The 21,783-nt window shown below is 41.2% G+C and overlaps 1 protein-coding gene across 1 annotated transcript in view; it reads right to left on the reverse strand.

Moving 5' to 3' along the window:
* The window catches only part of LOC122817554 (DAP3-binding cell death enhancer 1-like), a 938,516-nt gene that overhangs the window by 244,154 nt on the left and 672,579 nt on the right, over window positions 1–21,783 (reverse strand). Inside the window, exon 7 of the mRNA XM_044090591.1 lies at window positions 4,436–4,528. Coding sequence (XP_043946526.1) covers window positions 4,436–4,528 — 93 coding nt within the window. The remainder of the gene's footprint in view (window positions 1–4,435; window positions 4,529–21,783) is intronic.

The raw sequence follows: 21,783 nt of genomic DNA on the forward strand, positions 1-21,783 counted from the left end.
AGTTTCCTCATATGCAGCTTTGCACATGGGATTAGTAGGATGCAAGATGCCATGAATCCCAGAGCCTGCAGGATTTTCCTTGCAGTCAGCCTGGTGAAAGTTGCCAGTTTTCTGAAGTATTGAGTTAGTTGCCCTTGTTTCTCTGGCGTGAGGTAGGCCATCTGGGTGTTTGTATCCAAGCTGGCACCCAGGAAAATTATTGTTTGAAAGGGTATTAGCCTTTATTTCTTTTTGTTGACTGTGTATCCCAGAGAATTCAACAACATTATTACAAACACTAGATGTTTCATAAGTATGTGCTTGCTGTCCGCTTGGATCAGGCAGTCATCCAGATAAGGGTATATTTGTATCCCTTGAAGTCTGCAGTAGGCGATTACTGATGCCAGGCATTTCGTGAACACTATGGGCGCAGTAGATAAGCCAAAGGGCAATGCAGAGAATTGATAATGGGTTGAACCTGCAAGAAATCTGAGGTATCTTCTGCAATCTTGTCTGATTGGGACATGCAGGTATGCCTCCTTGAGGTCCAATGTTACCAGCCAAGACTCCTTGCCCAGCATGGGACGAAGCTGCTGTAATGTGAGCATCTTGAATTTTGGCACGAGTAAAAAAGTGTTTAGGATGGATAGGTCCAAAATAGGTCTCCAATCTTTTCCCTTCCTTGGTACCAGGAATAGTCTGGAATAAATACCTTGACCCTGTTCTTGTACAGGTACCTCAAATTTGTTTTTGTGCCTCTGCCCTTTGATTGTGTGGCAGGTTTGGCATGCCTCTCATTTTTGGAAGTGTGTGAAAGTGAAATCTGTTGCCTCTGTCTATAATGTCCAAGATCCATTTGTCTTTTGTGACAATATGCCAATTTTTCGAAAATAATGCCAGTTTTCCGCCTAAAGGTGCTGCCATTTGAGCCTTGCTTGGCATGCAAAGGGGAAAGTCATTGGTTCTGCTTTCTGAATGGCTGTGAACTATCCTCACCACCTCTTTGTGTGGGTGCTTGCCATTGTCTGCCTCTAAATGATCCTTGAGATTGCCCTCTGCCCCTCAGGCTCCTGTATCTACCTCTTTGGGGTCTGTCCGTGGCTGGAAAGGACCAATTTTTAGAAGGCCAATTTCTATTGAAACGTGGAGATTGTACCTGTAGGAAGTCTTTTACTGTTTGCATTGATTTTGCCTTCTCCTCCATTTTCTTTAATACCTCCTCAGCTTTAACACCAAACAATACATCTTTTTGCAGAGGGGCATCTAGCAATTTAGCTTTGACATGATCTGGTAAGGTTTGCTCTTTGAGCCAGGCATGCCTACGTATGACTGATCCTGTAACAGCAGCTCTACATGAGGCCTCTAAAGCATCAAAACCACATTGCAAGGTATGTTTACCCACTTGTTCTGCACTATGTATCAAATCCTGCAACTCCTTCAAGTCTGGTTGTTCAGGTTGTGACATTATGTTTCTCAACTGTGATAACAGAAATTGTTGGTACTTTAAGATATGGAACTGACAGTTTAATGCCCTCATGGTTAAGGTGGCCGAGGTGTAAACCTTTTTCCCCCTCACCTCTCTAAAGCTCTGGAATCTCTCTCTGAAGGTAATGGATTTTTAGCAGTGGAAGCCTTAATTCCCGTGGGTCCCTGTGATATAGTTTCTGGGTCAGCCGCATGGCTTTTGTATAGGAATTGGTGTGAGTCAGGAACCCGGTAATACCTGTCAGGCTTGACTGGAGCTGGAGGTAAAGAATCTGGGTTAAGGCAGGCCTCTGAATACACATCATCTAGAATGTCTAAGACAGGAGGTATAGCCAGAGGCCTGTGCTGAGGGAGCAAGAGGAAATCCCTAAGCCTTTTCTTGGAGTCTGAGTACTCTTGGCCTTCCCAGTGGAAGTGTTTCCTCAAGGTATGTAAGGTTTCCCCAAAAGAGTAATCCTCAGGGGGGGGAGACAGAGGGAATGGACTCCTCTGCATCAGAATCTTCAAAAGGGGAGTAAGACTGTTCCTGGTCTTCAGAATGTTCTGAAATAACGGAGGCCTGGTCCGAGGAGGGAGATTCTTCCTCCACTCTGGGTCTTTTGTCCGGGGGGGGGGGTTTGAGAACCCCTAATAAGAGTAATCAAATCCTCAGCCATTTTGAGCATCTGCTTTTTAGGCATGGGGCCTTGAGAAGGGCCCTGTGGAGCTTGTTTTTTAGTATGCATGGCTGATTTAGACTTAGTGAAAGCCTTGATGGAAAAAGAAGAGGAAGGCCTGTAGACACCTTGAGAGGTGGCAGGTCTATCTAAACTCTGAGTTTCACCGCCAATAGTGGCTTCGGTATCTGTAGTCGGGGTGTGGGCCGAAGAGCCTGCGACCTCGGGCACAGAAGACACCACCAATGAAGTGTCGTCAGTAGTCAGGGGCTGCGTAGGTGCCTCACTGAGAACCGGAGCACCTGTAGTCGGTTTTGGCGTGGTGTCGGTAGAAGTTGCGGACCTCATATGTCGGTCCTTATCTTTGCGCCTTTTACTTATAACTGGAGTCGGAGTATCTGACGACATAATGTAATTAAACTTTTTGCCAAAATAGTGTTGGGCGAACTCCGCCCGATGCTTAATAGTGCATCTGTTGAATGTAGCACAAAAACGACAGGCCGAGACGTCGTGGTCTGGGCCTAGGCAAGGAATGCAGAGGGAATGAAAATCCTTATGCGGTATTTGCTTCCCACAAGAAATGCAATTATTAACTTTGTCTGACATCGGTCTGAGGCAAGAAAAGTTTCCCCAACGGGGTACTTAGCTTTCAAGAAGACTTAAGTTGAAAAATATTCATAATCTCAGGAGCTGGCTGACCGGCACTTGCGAACTGCTTCTGCTTCGGGCACCGCGCGGCAAGAAAGACAGAAGAAAATGGCGTCGGCTGGATCTTTTATACCCCTGTCGCACTGACGTCAGGGAGGAAGCGACAACAACAAACGCCGGACCTAGACTTTGGAATTCATCCCGCCTGACGGCAGGAAAACCCATCTGTTATGACTGCAGCTGTATGCACGATGAACATCTACCTTTGGCCACAGCAGTCACCCACCTGCAGCCAAGGCAAATGCTACATGACAAAATTTTTTTTTTATTTGTGGCTGGAAGATGGTCCAGCTGTGGAGGTGGTATGTTGTTTCATGGTCAAGCTGAACATGGTGCTTGGGAAGCTTTAAACACTTTTTGCAACTCAAAAAAGTAGAATAACAACAGTTCATCCACAGAAAAGGTAGTCTTAAACAACCTTTTATCACAAAAGTAAAAAAGTGTGCTCCCATTTACAAGTACATTGAAGTCAAGGCACAGTCAACAAAAACACTTTCAATCAGACGTATGTCTTTTTCTGAAGATGTAAGCTTTCTGACAGAATTAAGTAAACTGGAAGTTCTTCCACAGAAAGGGAACTAACTTATCTGCCCAGCAATGGGACACTCTCAGCTGACCATCAATCCTCGAAATCCTGCAGAGGAGTGCTCTTCCCAGCAGTAGAAAAGATTTGATGGGCTTGCTGCTCAAACCTGACTTATTGAGCTCAGCTTGAGCTGGTTAATGCTTTGAGGGCATGAAACTTTGGAAGGGGTCTGGCTGTTATATACTTTGCAGGATATAAACCACATAGCTTACGCTATTGCAGCAGTGATAATAATGGCGAATATCAGAAAAATCCTTTCTGACACTCTTCATACTAGGGTCTACCTTGATTTTCAAGATATAGCTGACATTTGTTTTCCATCTGCACTAAGCTGTTTACAGTCTCTATCTTCTTGACAGTTATGGAGACATCTCTCTCTCACCAGAAATTCACATTGCCAATATTAAGCCCTTTTTTTGTGGTCAGCATCTCTTGCATTCCTCAGATGCCCCCGGCTACAATGCCTTGCCCCCATCACCTGAAAGCAGATAAGTGACTATGACAGAGTAGCTCTCCCACAACACATTCAGCTCCATGTTTTATGTCTGCTAAAGAAACTGCATATTCTGTGTCACTTGATTAATATTCAAAGTTTTCTGCAAGGTACAGGACCAGACAGCTTAAATAAGAACACTGGTAAATTCTACAAAAACAAAAGAAACAATGCCATCTGCAAGCACTTCATGACTGTGCTACTTGAAAAGTTATCAAACCCTTTTTAGCAAATGTTTACAATGTACAAAATTCAAGTAATTTGCAACAACACATAAATATTAAGGTGCTTTACACTACTCAAGCAAGTAGCTGGGTAATGTGTTTAAATACTGCATGCAAAAGTCCACAACTCAGTGTCTCAGAAAAGACTCCTGCAAGTGACAATACATTTTAGCATTTTGTGCTGTGCTAACACAAAATGGATGCTTTTTATTCTGTTCTCCTTCACATTACTGGCTTAGCCTGAGAATGTTATCCAGAAATAAAGCATGCAACACAGTGCAGAGTGTAATAAACAAACTATTACCCCACTTCTGGCAGCTAGCTGCAGGTACTGCACAGCTTTCACATCATTCTGGTAAGGCAGTTTCATGTAAAACACACCAAGATACGCCTGAGCCTGGAATAAAAATAATAAAAATAATCAACAGAAACAAACAAAAAGTAGGAGAAAATAATTATAAATGATCCTGATTTATTTTTAGCCCTTTTTAAAGAAATGGTCTTAAAGTTGCTATTACTAAGCCACTCCTTGTAAAACACCACATCTAAATCATTCACCAAAAACAATGTATAAAATATGTGACCACAGTGGCTGTCTGTTCCAGAAACAAATGCTGTGGGCATTACTGCTATCTATTCAAGAAATACAGCTAGTGTTGAGAATACATGGTGGGAGTCAGACCCGAAAGATGCTGCTTCACCACAGTCAGACAAACTATAAAGACAATGTTGTTAACAAGCTGATTTCTGTAGTACAGGGTTTGACTCCCTCAACCTCTTTTTGCCTACTATGCGACAATGAGAAAGTTACCCAACTCTAACTCCTAACCTGAGTATAATTAAATAATAATAAGTTATTACTCAGAGACACGTCTTCACAACTGTGATATTTATATATTATCCAGGCATAATAGTGATTTTATATTTAACAAGTAACAAAATAATACTGTGCAGATATGATCTTGAATTTGGTGCAAAGCATTGTTGCACATATTACTCCATTTTCAAGACATCTGCATAAATTCAATTTGTATACATATCTGGATATATAATGGACAAATACATATAAATACATGCAAAGCATTACTAACTGACATCAACCATTAGTCCAAACATCTTCCTGCTTTTTATGTGTGCTACCATTTGATACAATGGAGTGCCATACAAACACCTTATGGTTAAAGTTATCAATACATTTATTAACATATGGCATATATTCATAATATTTCAGGAAAATTAAGTCAAATTTTCTTCTCAGTTAATGAATACTCCATTTGACTCAGGAGCCATTTCTGACTTGTATGGTGACTGGGCATGTGAAATGGTATTCTAACAATGCTTCCACCTGGTAAATGTTTGAGATATTTAAGCAATAGTTCTGCCCGTTAAATCTGGTGGATTTCTTTGAAAATATGACCAAGGCTACTGATGAAGGCAAATCTGTGCACACTGCATACCTCGAACTGGCAATGGCTTTCAACACAATCCCATATTCAAGTATTATTAATAAACTTAGCAAACTGAGTGTAAACCCTTTCATTGTAAGATATGTTGCCAACTGGCTCACAAACCGGACAACTATCAAAGTGGGTGACTCCACATCAACCAGTAGACCTGTTACTAGTGGGGTGCCACAGGTGTCAGTGCTGGATCTCCTACTATTTGGTATATACTTCTCAGAAGTTCAGGCTAAAACTAAGGGTTGTGGTTGACCAAGTTTGCAGAAGACTGCAAACTAGGTGCAATCACTGAATCCCCAAATGATGTCAGTAAACTCCAGTAGGGTCTCACGCAGACCAGCAACGACTGGTTTCTTAGTCACTCTCTCAAACTGAATGCAAAGAAATGCATCCAAATTTTACTTGAAAATGGTATCCTTAAACAATGAAAAATAAGGGAAGGAATTTCAGTCTCTTGTTCTACCCTCTTTTCTGTACAAATTGGTACAGCCCATTTTGAGCAGTTGTTATGCTCAATGAATGCTTCACTTGAGGAAAATTCCGGTGACATCATTAAAAGAAAGATTCACAAACTAGAAAGGGACCTCTGAGATTACAGCTCGGGGAACATTTTCAAGAAGACATTTAAACAAAATATATACGGAGGCTCTGGAGCTGCTTCCACTAAGCGGAAACGGCAGGTAAATGATTCGTTTGCCTCTTCTGAAGTCAACAGTAGTGCTGGGGAATCTGACATTGAAACTAGGGCTTTTCCTCCCCTTCCACAGCCCCAACAGCCCAATTTTATGCAGGAGAATTTTCGGAGTTATAATAGACCAGGAACTAACAATAACAATCGAAAACGAGGACATTTCCAGAACAATAAGGAGGGACAGTACTTTAACAGTTAGAAAAGAAGATACTGACTATACTAATGTTTGTAATGTAATAAAATCAACCAGTGTTACTAGTGGTGAAAACTTGATTGTAAGCTTCACAGGTAACCCTTTGTCTTGTATAGAATTATCAGTATTACAGTGAGGGTTAAAATTTATTTCCACATCTTTGCCATGATTATATGTCTGTAAAATTTAATTGTTTAAGCTGTCTATGAAATTACATTTGTTAAATTATTTTGAAAACAGTAAGATTGTGTCTGAGGATGCCCCTTCCACTCACACAGATGGAGAGGATGGGGAATGTGATTTTTTTCCTCATGTAATTCATCAATGGATTCATATGATGACATTAATGCTTATTGTCTTTTAGATACTTCTAAGGTACCACATAGAAGTAACTTCATTCCCCCTTTTGTTAATAATACCATCCAAGAGTTTTCATCTATGGTAAATTATGCTCTTGAGGTTAGTCTGAATACCTTTAAAAAAGGAAAGGCTAAAGTATGTCATAATTTGACCAAGGCTGAATGCAATGCAATGTCTTCGTACTAGGAGGGATATTGTTATTAAGCCCTCAGACAAAGGTCAAAAGATAGTTGTGTTGCACTATATGCAATATTTCAATATGTGTATGGATCATCCTTCTAACAGTGATGTATATCGTATGGCTAGTGAACATGAATATCATGCAGCTACAGACAGCTTTAAAGACTTGTTACATAAGAGTTAAACACCTGGCTACTTTTCCAAGCAAGCTGTGGAGGTTAAATTTGAAGTGGAAGGCAGTTGTTCGGCAAAATTTTACTGCCTACCAAAAATCCATAAGAAAGTCTTCCCCCTCCTGGAAGGCCAATTGCCAGCTGAGAATTATTTTTTACACAATATGGGTCTATTTCTTCACACTTATTTCTTACGTATGTTATTAGTTTAGACTCTTGTACAAAAGATTCTTTTCATTTTCTACAAACTACTGAGTCCATCACTTGTCAAGAAGGCTTTTTCTGGCTGGTTCTTGATGTCAAGAGCCTTTATACGAGTATTACACATCAGGTAGGACTTGAAGCTCTTAGTTTTTTCGTAGGCACTAGTCCGGTTAGCACTTTTGTTATAAAATTGTTACATTTTAGTTTAACCCATAATTGTTTTGAATATAACTGCATCTATCAACAGATGCAAAGTACAGAAATGGGTGCATCTTTTGCACCCATGTACACTAATTTGGTAATGGGTTTATTTGAGTTAAGAGTTTCTTGAAAACTGTTTTGGTCTACAATTTGATGGTGTACAAAAAGGCATTTCTGTTGTTTTTTTAGATTTGGAATTAAATACTGTAGGTAATATGATTATTACAAAGATTCACAACAATTTTGATGATGGTACTGATTTTCTAGATAGTAACAGCTGCCAGCCCCCACCCACATATTTCAAAGGCTTTGGCTTATGAGTTATACAGAATAAATAGGCTCTGTAATAACATTCAGTCTCTCAAGGAAGATATTTTACATTACTGTATAGCCTTTAAACAAAGGGCGTACAGTAATGAATTATTAATTCTCTGAAAAAATTGTGCTTGAGAAGGGATACCACTAGTGTGGTTAATGTTCCAGATTATATGAAGTTTGTGAATAGATATAGGAGTCATGCAGGGAATATTAGTGATAAAAAGATATATTTTGTCACTTCTTATAATATTTATAGTGTTGAGTTAGTAAAAATCTTAAGGTACTACCGGCCATTCTTACATAAGGGGAAGTCTGGGGTTACGAATTTACCTGCCTCCTTTACTGTCTCCTATAAGAGAGTCAGAAATATAAAAGACATGGTTAATTTGTTCTCTATGCCTACTGAAATTTTAAACTATTCCTCTACAAAATTCTGCTACATTTCCCCTGTGGTAAATGCTCTACTTGTATTCATGTGGTCGGACTTTTGATAAAATAAATGGTATTTCTTTTCAGCATAACGGCTATTTTCTCTTGTGTGTCCAAGGGAGTAGTTTACTGTCTCTCCCTTGTAGTTTCTTCTACATAGAAGAAACCAAAAGAATGTTTAAAATCAGAGTACAAGAGCATGTTAGAGACATAAGAATCAAAATTTGGATAGCCCCGTGGCATCACATTTTCATGCAGTACACTTGGGGGTCTTCTACCAGTTTGAAAGCATGCATTTTAGAACAAGTTCTGGTTAAGGATGATGTTGCACTTAAAAACAAACTGCTATATAAAGAAGCAGTCTGTATTTTAAAGTTTGGCACTTTGGTGTCTCATGGTTTAAACAAAGAACTTGAGTGGAAGACTTTTCTGCATTAAGTGTTAACTATTACTTTATGTTTGTTTTATTTAATTGATTAAGGATGTTATATTTGTTATTTAAATGTAGATTGTGCTACTGTGATGTTAACTTTGTGAAAGGCCTGTTAGCCAGGGCACTGGAGTATTAAACATGTTTGGACTTTATGCTTCTGCAGTTGTTGCTTTTCGCTTTTTCGGTGTATTTTTTATTTGTTGTTAATGAAATGCATCATCATTCCCTTTGGCAGAAACAATGTCCACTCATACTATCAAAGCAACAATACCCTAAGTATTTATGAAGTGGTAAGGGACATGGATTCACAAGTTGACTGTGACCTTAACTTCGACCACCATGTGTCTAGTGTGGTTAGAAAAGCTTTCTATGTAGCACACTTGATTAGTAAAGGCATCACCTCGAGAGCAAACAGAAGTTGTGTACTCACCATAACGTTCTATCAAGGCTGTCCATCTTCATTTATAAATATAAAACACTGAACCAAGACAACTTAAGTTTAGCGCTTTTGTCCTGTTTATTACAGAACGTCTTCAGAACAACCATTCAATACATTATGACTTCCTTTTATACATACATTATGACATCACTTCCCCAATTGTTAACCCATAAAAAGTCTCTCTCTCTCTCTCTTTCTATATTATATATATATATATATATATATATATATATATATATATATATATATATACACACACACACACACACGCACACACACACACACATATATATAATACACAACATATGTATCAATGTCACTATAAAACTTCTAAGACAAATGTTAAACATATTTGTTCAATCACTGACATACTGGAGCTACATCCGCTCTCAGGAAAATCTGCCATTTAAGCTCAGCTTTTTCTAAATAATTATTAAAAGACTCTACAACTCTGCTTTTATCTATTTTTTCAGCAACAAAAAATGTAAACTTCCTAAAATCTACACTTCTTCTTTTGGCTTTTCTCGGTTAGGGGTCGCCAGAGCAGATCACCTGTCCGCTCATGATTCGCAGTCGAGTTTTTATGGTGTCGAGTTGCCAGCCCAGTGCCCAACATTCCACCAAAGGCACACATACACACACACACACACACACACACACACACTCATGCCTAGGGCCAATTTTTAGCGTGTCCAATCCACCTACAGCATGTCTTTGGGATGTGGGAGGAAACCGGATTAGCCGGAGGAAACCCATGCGACCACAGGGAGGACATGCAGACTCTGCACAGAAGGCACCCCAGCCAAGGATCGAACCGGAGAACCTCTTGATGTGAGGTGACAATGCTAACCGCTGCACCACCATGGCCGGCCTTCTAAAATCTACACTAATCTTCATTTATCCTTGACCAATGGGTTCGGTTCTGAGCAATGGAAACTTCTCAGCTGCTTCTACATCTTCCACAGGCCAAAAGCTCTCGAGCTTCAACCCAACCCACAATGCATCTCTTCCAGTTACCTCAGATCAAGTTTGCAGATTGTAGCTAAACAGACAGAAGGACAAGAGGCCTGATGAAACCATACCTGCTATATAGAAGTAACCAGACATGGAGGTATATACTCCATTCATTCCAACAAAAGACTTTAGCAAGGCCACAGGGAAAGAGGGAGGGAAGTCAAGGATACATGAAGATGGGCAACTCAGATGAAATGTTATGGTGACTACATAACTTCTTTATTTGAATTTGCCAGTCTTCATTTTATCCTTGACCAATGAGACAGAGTCCCTAGCTACCTAGATCTTGGGCGGACTCAAGGAAGGACATTCCTGAGCACCACTGAACTAAAGGATGGTCCTCCCCTGGAGATGAAATCCAGTTTGTAATGTGTAATAAAGGTATGAGGAGAAGCCCAAGTAGCCGCTGCACAAATGCCATCCATAGAAGCTCAAGACTGAAAAACTGCTGATATAGCCATTGATCTTGTAGAGTGAGCGTTTACAGGTCTAGGCAAATCAATATTCTTTTTGTCACAAATAAAGGTTATACAGTCTTTTATCCATCTGGCCAAGGTTACTTTGCTGACCAGTTTGCCAATATTGGTACTTGAAAAGAATACAAACAATTGGTCTGATTTTCAAAAATCTTTTGTTCTGTGCAGGAAATGTAATTGTCTATGAATATCCAACAAATGAAGGGTGTATTTTCCTTTATTAGAAAATTTTGGAAAGAATTCTGGAAGATTAATAGTCTGATTAATATTAGTGTCTGATACTACCTTAGGAAGAAAGGAAGGCTTCATCCTTAAGGCAACTCTGTCCTTACGAAAAATCAAATATGGCGGCTTGCAAAATAAACCTTGTAATTATGAAATCCTCCTGGCAGAAGTTATTGCCATAAGGAATAAGGTTTTCCAGGATAAGTATTTAAGGTCACATTTGGCAAAAGGTTCAAAGGGAGGTTGAACAACAGATTGTAATACTAGAGTAAGGTCTCAGGGAGGAATAGGATCCTTAAAGGGGGGTTTTAACAACAGAGTTCCTTTCAAAAATGCTTTGCATAACTTATGAGTAGCTAGGGAATTATCTCCAAGGCCATTATGAAAGTTCAAAATCACTGCCTGCTGAATTTTAATAGTAGGGCAGGCTCCTACAACAAAAAGGCAGGATAAGAATTCTAAAATCTTTTCAATGGGTGCTGAAAGGGGGTCAATATTACTTTCACAGGACCAAAAAGTAAATCTCTTCTATTTACTCAAACAGAGCTTATGGTGGATGGCTTATGAAAGGCTAGTGAAATTCTGTGCACTGGAGAGGGAAGAATTAACAGAATTGGAGGAACTATGCTGTTATCTTGATTTTCTGAAGGTTTCAGTGAATGAGGTTCTCTGGATAAGAGAGGTGGTCTGAAGTTGGATCCAGAGCCCAAGGCGCTTTTATCATGTAAGGCCAGAGAAAGGGGAACCACATTTGCTGTGGCCAATAAGGGGCAATGAGGATTACTCTGCAGCCTTATGGCTTTCTGAAGGAACTTCAGAATTAAGGGAAGTAGAGGAAATGAATAGAGAAGTCCCGGGGGGCTAAATGTGTAAAACAGCACCCCTGGGTGACTCCCCTGGTGGAGTGATTAGGGTGAAGTAGTTGCTGCAGTTATTTTAGGGGTGAGGTAAAGAGATTGAGGCAAGGCTGGCCTCACTGATGGAAAATTATTTCTGTCACTTCTGGACTGAGGGATCACTCGTGAGGTAGAAGAATAGACCCCGCTCAGTTTGTCTGCTATCACACTGGATCTCCCAGGAATATGTGTTGCTATCAGAAACTGGTTGGAAGAAATCATCCACTGCCACAATCTGAGTGCTTCTCGACATAGAGGATAAGATTTGGTTCCCCCTTTTTGTTGATGTACCAAACTACAGACATGCTGTCTCTTTGGATCGCAACAGTACCTAGAGGAAGAACAGTTTGAAAGACATGCATTGCTCTCATTTTTAGGACGTTGATACCCAAACTGGCTTCAAAGTAAGACCAAGTACCCCTGAACAGTCCTGCCCAGATAATGCCACCCCCACCCCATCTGGTAGGCGTCCATGGTTACTATGGCCTTGGGCTGTTGTGGGGCAACAGGGCAACCTAGAAGAATATCCTCCAAATGCATCCACTAAGCTAGATCTTTTCTGCAGAGACTAGTAATTACAATCTGATCCAACATAGGTTTGTGGAGTATAGACCACTGAGTTGTAAGTAGCCATTGAATAATTTGCATATGAAATCTTGCCAAGGGAACTAGAGTTACTGTCACTGCCACAGAACCTAGTGCTTGTAAAACTAGACAGGCCGGTACCTTCTTGATGTGCTGTATCTTTTGAACTTGTTCCCTGATTTTTTTGTAGTCTCTCTGGAGGAAGGGAGACTACAAATGTTTTTGTATTTAGTTTTGCTCCTATGAACTTTAAACTCTGTGTTGGAGTCAATTGAGATTTTTCTTAATTCACTGTGATTCCTAGATTAGTCTCTTGTTATAATCAAAAAATGCCTGGTCAGAGCAATAATGAGTGAGTCGTCTAAATATGGAAACACCCAGAATCCATTCAGTCTCAAGTGAGTGGCTACTACTGCCATGCATTTGATGAACACTCTGGGGGCTTTGGTGAGACCAAAGGGCAGAACTCTGAACTGAAAGTGACTGGTTCCCAGCTCAAATAGGAGGAAGCTACTGGAGAGTTTGTCTATTTGTATGTGGTAATACGCATCCTGAAGGTCTACTGAGCAAATCCAGTTGTCTTTTTTTCAGAAAGGGAAGAATGAACTGTATCGTGACCATCCAGAATTTTGTTTGTCACATGGATTTGTTCAATAAACTGAGATCCAAAATTGGTCTCCAGTCCCCTGTCTTCTTTGCCACTAAAACGAATCATGAGTAAGTTCCAGACAATAAATGGTCTGGTGGGACTTCTTGAATGACTCTTTTTTTTTTTTTTTTTTTTTTAACAGTCTATGGATCTCTAGTACTGCTGTTTCCCTCTGATTGGGTGGAACATCAGAGATTCTTCTGGTAAAGGGAAAGGGACGTGAAAAGGGTATGACATAGCCTGTGGATATAATCCTCTGTACCCAGGAATCTGTATAACATAGCCTGTGGATATAATCCTCTGCACCCAGGAATCTGTATGACATAGCCTGTGGATATAATCCTCTGCACTCAGGAATCTGATGTGATTTCTAGCCAGACATATAGGTGCAGGGATAAGTGCCCCCCCAACTGCTTCCAGAGGAAGGCAATCAGGCCTCTGTTTGAGGAACACTGATAGGGTAAATAAAGGAATTTCTGAAACCCTGGTTTTGTGGGCCAAATCGTGTGGACGGCGTCTTCTATTAAAGTTCCCCCCTCTGCCCCTGGGGGAACTTTCACCACGTGTGTCTTGAAAAGGCCTTCTGGATTTTTTGAACCACATTTTTCCACCTACTCTCTGAAAAAGGTCTTTGAGAAGCAGAAAAATATATGCCCACAGCAGAAAGGGCCTTTCCATCTTTCTCACACTTGGATAATAATGTTTCTCTAACCTTTGGGCAAAAAAAAGGATGATCCATCAAAAAGTGCACTGACAAATGAAGACTTAAACGGCTTCTCAAAGTCACAAAGTCACATTCAAGTGTGTCTCCTTATGGCTATGCTTGGACCTGCTGCTCTGATAGTCCCTTTGGCTAAATGTGCAATGAGCCTCATGGATGAATTAGACACAGACTCCATGGTAGCTAACTGACAGGCAACTTTGTCTTGCACCTCATCAGAAACAGCTCCTGCCAGGGTATCCAAGAGCTCTTTGATCAGATCCCTTTGAAGCCTGGTGAAATGTGCCAAAATATTCTAGACCGTTCTGCAAAGATCGATGAAGCATAAATCCACTTGTCAAACCTATCCATCATCTGGGACTTTCTGCAGATGGATAAAGGAACTTTCTTCAGCTAGTTCCTTTTTCTTGGCCACCACTATGACCATGGCATCTACTGCTAAACGTTTTGCCCAAAACTGTTTATCTTCTGGAGGGGATAACATTTTTTCTGGTCTCCTGGGAATAGGCTCAGTGGAGTTAAGTGCCTTCCCATGCCCATGCAACAATCAACTGAATATGTTCATCAGTGGGCAGAGTCAACCAAGAGGTAGACGGGCAAGTACGAAAAGCCTGCAGGTAAACTGATTCTTCAGGAGGTAGGAGTTTGGGACTTCCAATCACCTCTCTGTTTTAAAGTTTCTAGGATGTCTCCAAAGGAAACATCATCAGGAGGTAATATGGGAGACTCTTCCTCATAATTAAAATCAGTATCATCTGTGATGGATTCCTGCGGGGAATCAAAGTGCTTCCTCCTGCACTTTTTCTTCAGAGGGACCTCATCAGGGGGATGGTCTGGAGAGGTATCTGAAGAAGACAAAATCTGAATCGGAGTGTCCTGTGGTTTTAGTACTCGCTGTCCCAGTGAAGGAGGTGGCTGAAAAACTGGACTAGAGGAAGGAACAAGCTTCGAAGAAGTGTTAAATTAAGTGGCTGAGGCAGTCAAGGCCCTCTCAATGGCCTTGAAGGCTAACCCTGCCACAGAAGGAAGGGAAACCAGAACCGAGATAGACCACCTTGGAACAGTGGCCACTCCCTGGCCCAGCAGCCCCTGAGACAAAAGCGGGTGCCGAACTAACCCCAGCTGAAGCCCCAAGGCGCAGGGATGTCTCCAAAAAAACGAGGAGTAGACTGCTGCCCCTCAGGGCCGACAAGGCACCTACGGGTCCAAGAAGTCTCTGGATCTGATAGAACCGAAGAACTCAAGAGCCTGAATTGGTGTCAAAATAACAGAGACTGTTGGAACCAATGCAGCTGACATTGGATAACACAAAGCTGAAATCTTCAAGGCCTCAGAGAAGGCTAGAGGAGTAGTAGTCAAAGTGGTGAAAGAGTGTTTGGCAGCCGAAGGGGGTTGGAGCCAAGGGAGCACCTGACATTCCTCTCACTCATAAAATTTTCTCCACTAGTCTCTCCACGTCGGTTTCTGTGAGGCTTTTGGTGGAATGGATGGAGGACATAGGAGACTTGGGTCTATGTAAAAAAAAGACCTCTGGTAATTCCCCAGCAAAAGAATCAATAGATGGGGAATACTGACACCTAGGTGTTTGCCAAGTAGAAATACTGGGTGTTGAACCAGTCGGCACCGAAACAGTGCTCAGAGCTTGGGACTGTGGAAATGAACCATCAGTTTGTATCTGCTCTGAAGTCCTCGGTGTCGAAGATTTGGATACGATGTAAGGTGTCAAAGCAGAGTGCAGTATCAATATTCGTTGGAGCCAATGAACTTTTCTGCATAGATGATTTCACTTTAAGAGTTGCCACAGGAGAAGACTGAATACACATACTTGTTTTCCTGGCCTTTCCAGGGAAGGAGAAGAGGAGGAAGGAGACGAAATATTAGTCTTACTTCCTTCAGCAGGTATGGCTTCATTGAATGCAGCAGGAAATAAACCTTTCAATATGAGCTTATTCTTTCTCTCAACTAAGGCTCAGTGGCTGAAGCCATGACAAATACTGCATTCTTCCTGAAAGTGATGTGGTCCCAAACAGTAGACACACAAAGAATGTGTGTTTGAAGAACGAATTCTGTAGCCACACTGTTGATTTTTTAAAGCCAGAGGAGCCCTTAGATTTCTCAGCCATACTAGCAAGAAAAAGCACTCTCACCACACACTCGCAACAAAATGCTAGAGCACTAATAGCCACTCTCAAAGATTCAAAGGCAAACTAACACGAGATCATTTTTTTAAAGGTATAGAGAAAGATGGGGAGAGTACACCAAAGTTTACGGAAGGGGAAGAATTCTACCAACAATGGTAGAAAAGAAGTGCACAAAGTGTATGGAAAAACTGAGAAAATATCAACAATGGTAATGATTTACACAAGTAAAAGGGGTAGGTGAAAAACAGCAGAAGTAAACTAGTCTTAGTGGAAAAAAAAATAACTAACAGTAAATAAACTGACTTAGTTCAAGAATAAAGGCGAACTTGGCAAATAAAATCTGAGGTAACTGGGAGAGATGCATTATGGGTAGATTTGAAGCCCGAGAATTTTTGGCCTGCACGAGCTGTAGAAATGTCCAAGACAGTTCTGATGCTTGAAATCGAACCCACTGGTCAGGGATAAAAATGAAGATTGACAACTTCAGATAAAAAGTTATAACCCCACTTAATTTATACTTGGCAGTTAGCCTGCCCATAACGGAGTATAATGCCCCATTTGGCAAGTACTGTACTAAGAACCTACAGCAACTAGAGAGACTTCGGAGGTATCTAACAAAGATCATCAAGGGGTTCCAGCATATGTCTTACATAGACCGACTAAGTCTCTTTCGCTATACTCCGTATCATATACACTTCTTTGGGGTGACATGCCTGGCCTACAGAGCAATCCAAGACCTAAATCTAATTAACTTGTTATATATCCATAAATCAAATGGGATTAGGGCTACCCATTCCAGGGACCTAACTATGGCCTGCAACTTAAATAAGACATGCTGGAGGGACACATTTATCTCCCAATGACTGCTGCATCTTTGGAACAGGCTACCAGTTCATGTGAAACAGAGCACCTCTATGCCACTGTTCAAGAGAAACCTGAACGAGTGGATGGTGCACTATAACTTCTTTCCAGGATTTGAGCCTACAACCCACTTGGACAAGGGCAGTCATCACTAAATGCAATCTTGGGTAATGACTAGCATTTCTATGGTATTACATGGGGATGCAATGTCTAGGCTTAAAATGACCTCTGGGTCGACAGCGTAGTAATGTTCTATGATCTCCCCATGGTTGCTGTGGTTTGATCACCATGTTGAAGCTCAACTGTGGGTAACTCCTGAGATACCCACACCTAGGAGTGGACTTTTGCTAGTATACAATGGAATTATATAAGAAAGAAATTGCTTACCTTTTTTAAATAATTTCATTGCATAATGGCATGTTCGTATTCTTCTGCTTCCTGTAATCCCTATTGATGTACTGCGCATGTGTAACACACACATCTATCTGCTACCTGTACTCCCTAGTGATGTAATGTGCATGTGCAACACACGTGTCTATCTGCTTCCTGTACTCCCTAGTGATGTACTGTGCATGTGTAACACACGCGTGTCTATCTGCTTCCTGTACTCCCTAGTGATGTACTGTGCATGTGTAACACACACATATGTCTATCTGCTTCCTGCACTCCCTAGTGATGTACTGTGCATGTGTAACACACACATCTATCTGCTTCCTGTACTCCCTAGTGATGTACTGTGTATGTGCAACACACATATGTCTACCTGCTTCCTGTACTCCTTAGTGATGTACTGCACATGTGTAACACACACATCTATCTGCTTCCTGTACTCCCTAGTGATGTACTGTGCATGTGTAACACACACGTCTTTCTGCTTCCTGTACTCCCTAGTGATGTACTGTGCATGTGTAACACACGTCTATCTGCTTCCTGTACTCCCTAGTGATGCACTGTGCATTTGTAACACACACGTCTATCTGCTTCCTGTACTCCCTAGTGATGTACTGTGCATGTGTAACACACACGTCTATCTGCTTCCTGTAGTCCCTAGTGATGTACTGTGCATGTGTAACACACATGTCTATCTGCTTCCTGTACTCCCTAGTGATGTACTGTGCATGTGTAACAAACATGTGTCTATCTGCTTCCTGTACTCCCTAGTGATGTACTGTGCATGTGTAACACACACGTCTATCTGCTTCCTGCACTCCCTAGTGATGTACTGAGCATGTCTAACACACACGTCTACACACTTAAACAGCACATTAATACAAATACACAGCAGTAGAGTAGATGGCCATTTTCAAATGTAAAATATTTTTTTTGACCACAGACAAGGAATGTGACAAAAAATATGAGAAAACGCAGTGGTGTTATGAAAACTGTGGAAAGATGAGATAAATGGTTACCAGTAGTATGACTGATCATTCTGTCAAGTTTGTTTGTTTCTTTCGGCTTTTCTTGGTTAGGGGTCGCCACAGCGGAACTCCGGTCCGCTAATGATTAGCAGTAGATTTTGATGTGCTGGCTTGCCAGGCCTAACGCACAACCTTCAACGAAGGAACGCCCATTCACGCATGTTGCCACACAGAAGACGCTCTAACTGAGAATCAAACGGGCAACGTCTAACTGTGAGGCGACAACGCTACCGCAGCACCACCACCACAGCAACCATACTAAACTATTTACAATTTTTCAGATGTTTCTTTTTTTTTTTTATATTCTGTTAAAATCGTTTGGCTAGCAATAAGGAACATATTCCAACAGAAAAGCATTCACTCAAGAACACTGAAGTGGCCAAACTCCTCTTCTACTAGGATATGCTTGATTTACAATGGGCACACTGAGTGTCCAATCAGTGTGCACGGTTTGGAATACTAATAACCTTTTATTGTATAAGTACAAAATATGATATTTATGCATATTTTATTACTTAATGCGTATAAATATCTGCAAAGTGGCGTTTGGCTGAAACCAGATATTGCCATCATTTATTTTTATTTATTTTATTTTACATTTGTTAACCGGGATAGTCCAGATGGATACATGACCATTTTCAGTGGAGGCCTTGGGAGAAAAGCTCCAAAGAGACAATTTTACAGAACATACAGACAAACTTTGGTACACATTTCATCTAGATCCATTAGGGTATCTAGTTATTGACACTTATAGGTATAAACTACAGAAATATACAGTTTACAATAGTCAGTAAACAGTTTTACATTGTTCATACTAACACAGTTACATGTATGTCTTCATACCGCTGATGTGGTATACATTTATATGCAGGTAACAGATAGGACTCTTGTTTAGGACAATAGTTACAACAGTCCTGGAGTGGACCAGGTATTAGTCTGGAGTTGAAAAGGGACATAACCATTTGTTGCTGAGTTAGTTGTAGATAGCTTTTTTAAATGTAGGTAGGGAGGTTATCAGGGATATGTATGTAGGCGGAGAGTTCCAGATTTTGGCCACATAAGAAGAGTAAAGGGAGTCACCAGCATGGTTGTTGGATCTAGTAACAGCTAACTGTAATTTGTCAGTTGAGCGGAGTTGCCTAGGACAGGAATATTGTTGGACAATGTTAGCCAGTGAAGGTGATATATTTTGTTGACAGAGTAGCTTGTGAGTAGTAACCAGCTGACTATAAATAAGTAAGTTAGGTAGTTCAAGCCAGCCCAATTGCTTTAGGTTTAGGCAGTGATGTGTTCTGTAGGAGCTGCTGTTGGCAAATTTGGCTATCTGATTATAGCAGGTTGTCATTTTATTGATTTCTGTTTTGGATAAGTTAATCAAGATGGGTAAGGCATACAGTAGTGTTGAGAGAAGGTGTGTACGTGCAATTGTAGTTCTAGCACTATGGGTCAGGAATGCTTTATGTTTGTAGAGGCTACCTAGCTTTTTGTTAGTATTTTTAATGGCCAGATTAATGTGTACATCAAATTTGAGCTTGTTGCCGATAGTAATACATAGTAGTTTTGACTGGGCTTCAGGTAATATGGGGGTATCATTATTTGAGTGGAGAGTAAAGGTGCAGATGGGGGCAGTTATAGTTGAGGGATGAAAAAGCAGGAGCTTGTTTTTTTGGGGTTTGAGTATCAAGCCATTCTCAGTGAGCCATATTTCCAGAGTGAAAGTTATCCTGGGACTTTTTGTGGAGGTCTGGTAAAGTAGGGTTGCTACATATTATAGTTGAAGCATATGCGTATTGTATAAAGCTTGAACTTTTTGCAAGTGAGTGGAGATAATTTGTAAATATTGAGAACAGCAAAGGGCCCAGTATAGATCCCTGAGGTACTCCGAGTGTTACAGGTAGGAGTGGAGACAAGTTATTATTCCATTGTACTGCCTGTTGTCTATTGTTGATGTAGTTTTTAAACCAGGAGACTGATGAGTTATCTAAGCCTAGGTTTACAAGATGGGAGATTAGTTTTTCATGGTTAACCATAGCAAATGCCTTTGATAGGTCTAGGAAGAGGGCTGAAGAAAGCTTACCATTATTCCTGTTGTGATTAATGGTATCTATGAATGCTAGCAGGGCGGTGGTTGTGCTATGTCCTGGCCTTTGACAGGTCTAGGAAGAGGGCTGAAGAAAGCTTACCATTATTCCTGTTGTGACTAATGGTATCTATGAATGCTAGCAGGGCGGTGGTTGTGTTATGTCCTGGCCTTTGATAGGTCTAGGAAGAGGGCTGAAGAAAGCTTACCATTATTCCTGTTGTGGTTAATGGTATCTATGAATGCTAGCAGGGCGGTGGTTGTGCTATGTCCTGGCCTTTGATAGGTCTAGGAAGAGGGCTGAAGAAAGCTTACCATTATTCCTGTTGTGGTTAATGGTATCTATGAATGCTAGCAGGGCGGTGGTTGTCCTATGTCCTGGCCTTTGATAGGTCTAGGAAGAGGGCTGAAGAAAGCTTACCATTATTCCTGTTGTGGTTAATGGTATCTATGAATGCTAGCAGGGCGGTGGTTGTGCTATGTCCTGGCCTTTGATAGGTCTAGGAAGAGGGCTGAAGAAAGCTTACCATTATTCCTGTTGTGATTAATGGTATCTATGAATGCTAGCAGGGCGGTGGTTGTCCTATGTCCTGGCCTTTGATAGGACTAGGAAGAGGGCTGAAGAAAGCTTACCATTATTCTTGTTGTGATTAATGGTATCTATGAATGCTAGCAGGGAGGTGGTTGTGCTACGGCCTGGCCTTTGATAGGTCTAGGAAGAGGGCTGAAGAAAGCTTACCATTATTCCTGTTGTGGTTAATGGTATCTATGAATGCTAGCAAGGCAGTGGTTGTGCTATGTCCTGGCCTTTGATAGGACTAGGAAGAGGGCTGAAGAAAGCTTACCATTATTCCTGTTGTGATTAATGGTATCTATGAATGCTAGCAGGGCAGTGGTTGTGCTATGTCCTGGCCTTTGATAGGTCTAGGAAGAGGGCTGAAGAAAGCTTACCATTATTCCTGTTGTGATTAATGGTATCTATGAATGCTAGCAGGGCGGTGGTTGTCCTATGTCCTGGCCTTTGATAGGTCTAGGAAGAGGGCTGAAGAAAGCTTACCATTATTCCTGTTGTGATTAATGGTATCTATGAATGCTAGCAGGGCGGTGGTTGTCCTATGTCCTGGCCTTTGATAGGTCTAGGAAGAGGGCTGAAGAAAGCTTACCATTATTCCTGTTGTGGTTAATGGTATCTATGAATGCTAGCAGGGCGGTGGTTGTCCTATGTCCTGGCCTTTGATAGGTCTAGGAAGAGGGCTGAAGAAAGCTTACCATTATTCCTGTTGTGATTAATGGTATCTATGAATGCTAGCAGGGCGGTGGTTGTCCTATGTCCTGGCCTTTGATAGGTCTAGGAAGAGGGCTGAAGAAAGCTTACCATTATTCCTGTTGTGATTAATGGTATCTATGAATGCTAGCAGGGCGGTGGTTGTCCTATGTCCTGGCCTTTGATAGGTCTAGGAAGAGGGCTGAAGAAAGCTTACCATTATTCCTGTTGTGATTAATGG

Source organism: Protopterus annectens, chromosome 13.part0, assembly GCF_019279795.1.
Source record: "Protopterus annectens isolate FY-2018-M chromosome 13.part0, PAN1.0, whole genome shotgun sequence".
NCBI lineage: Eukaryota > Metazoa > Chordata > Ceratodontiformes > Protopteridae > Protopterus > Protopterus annectens.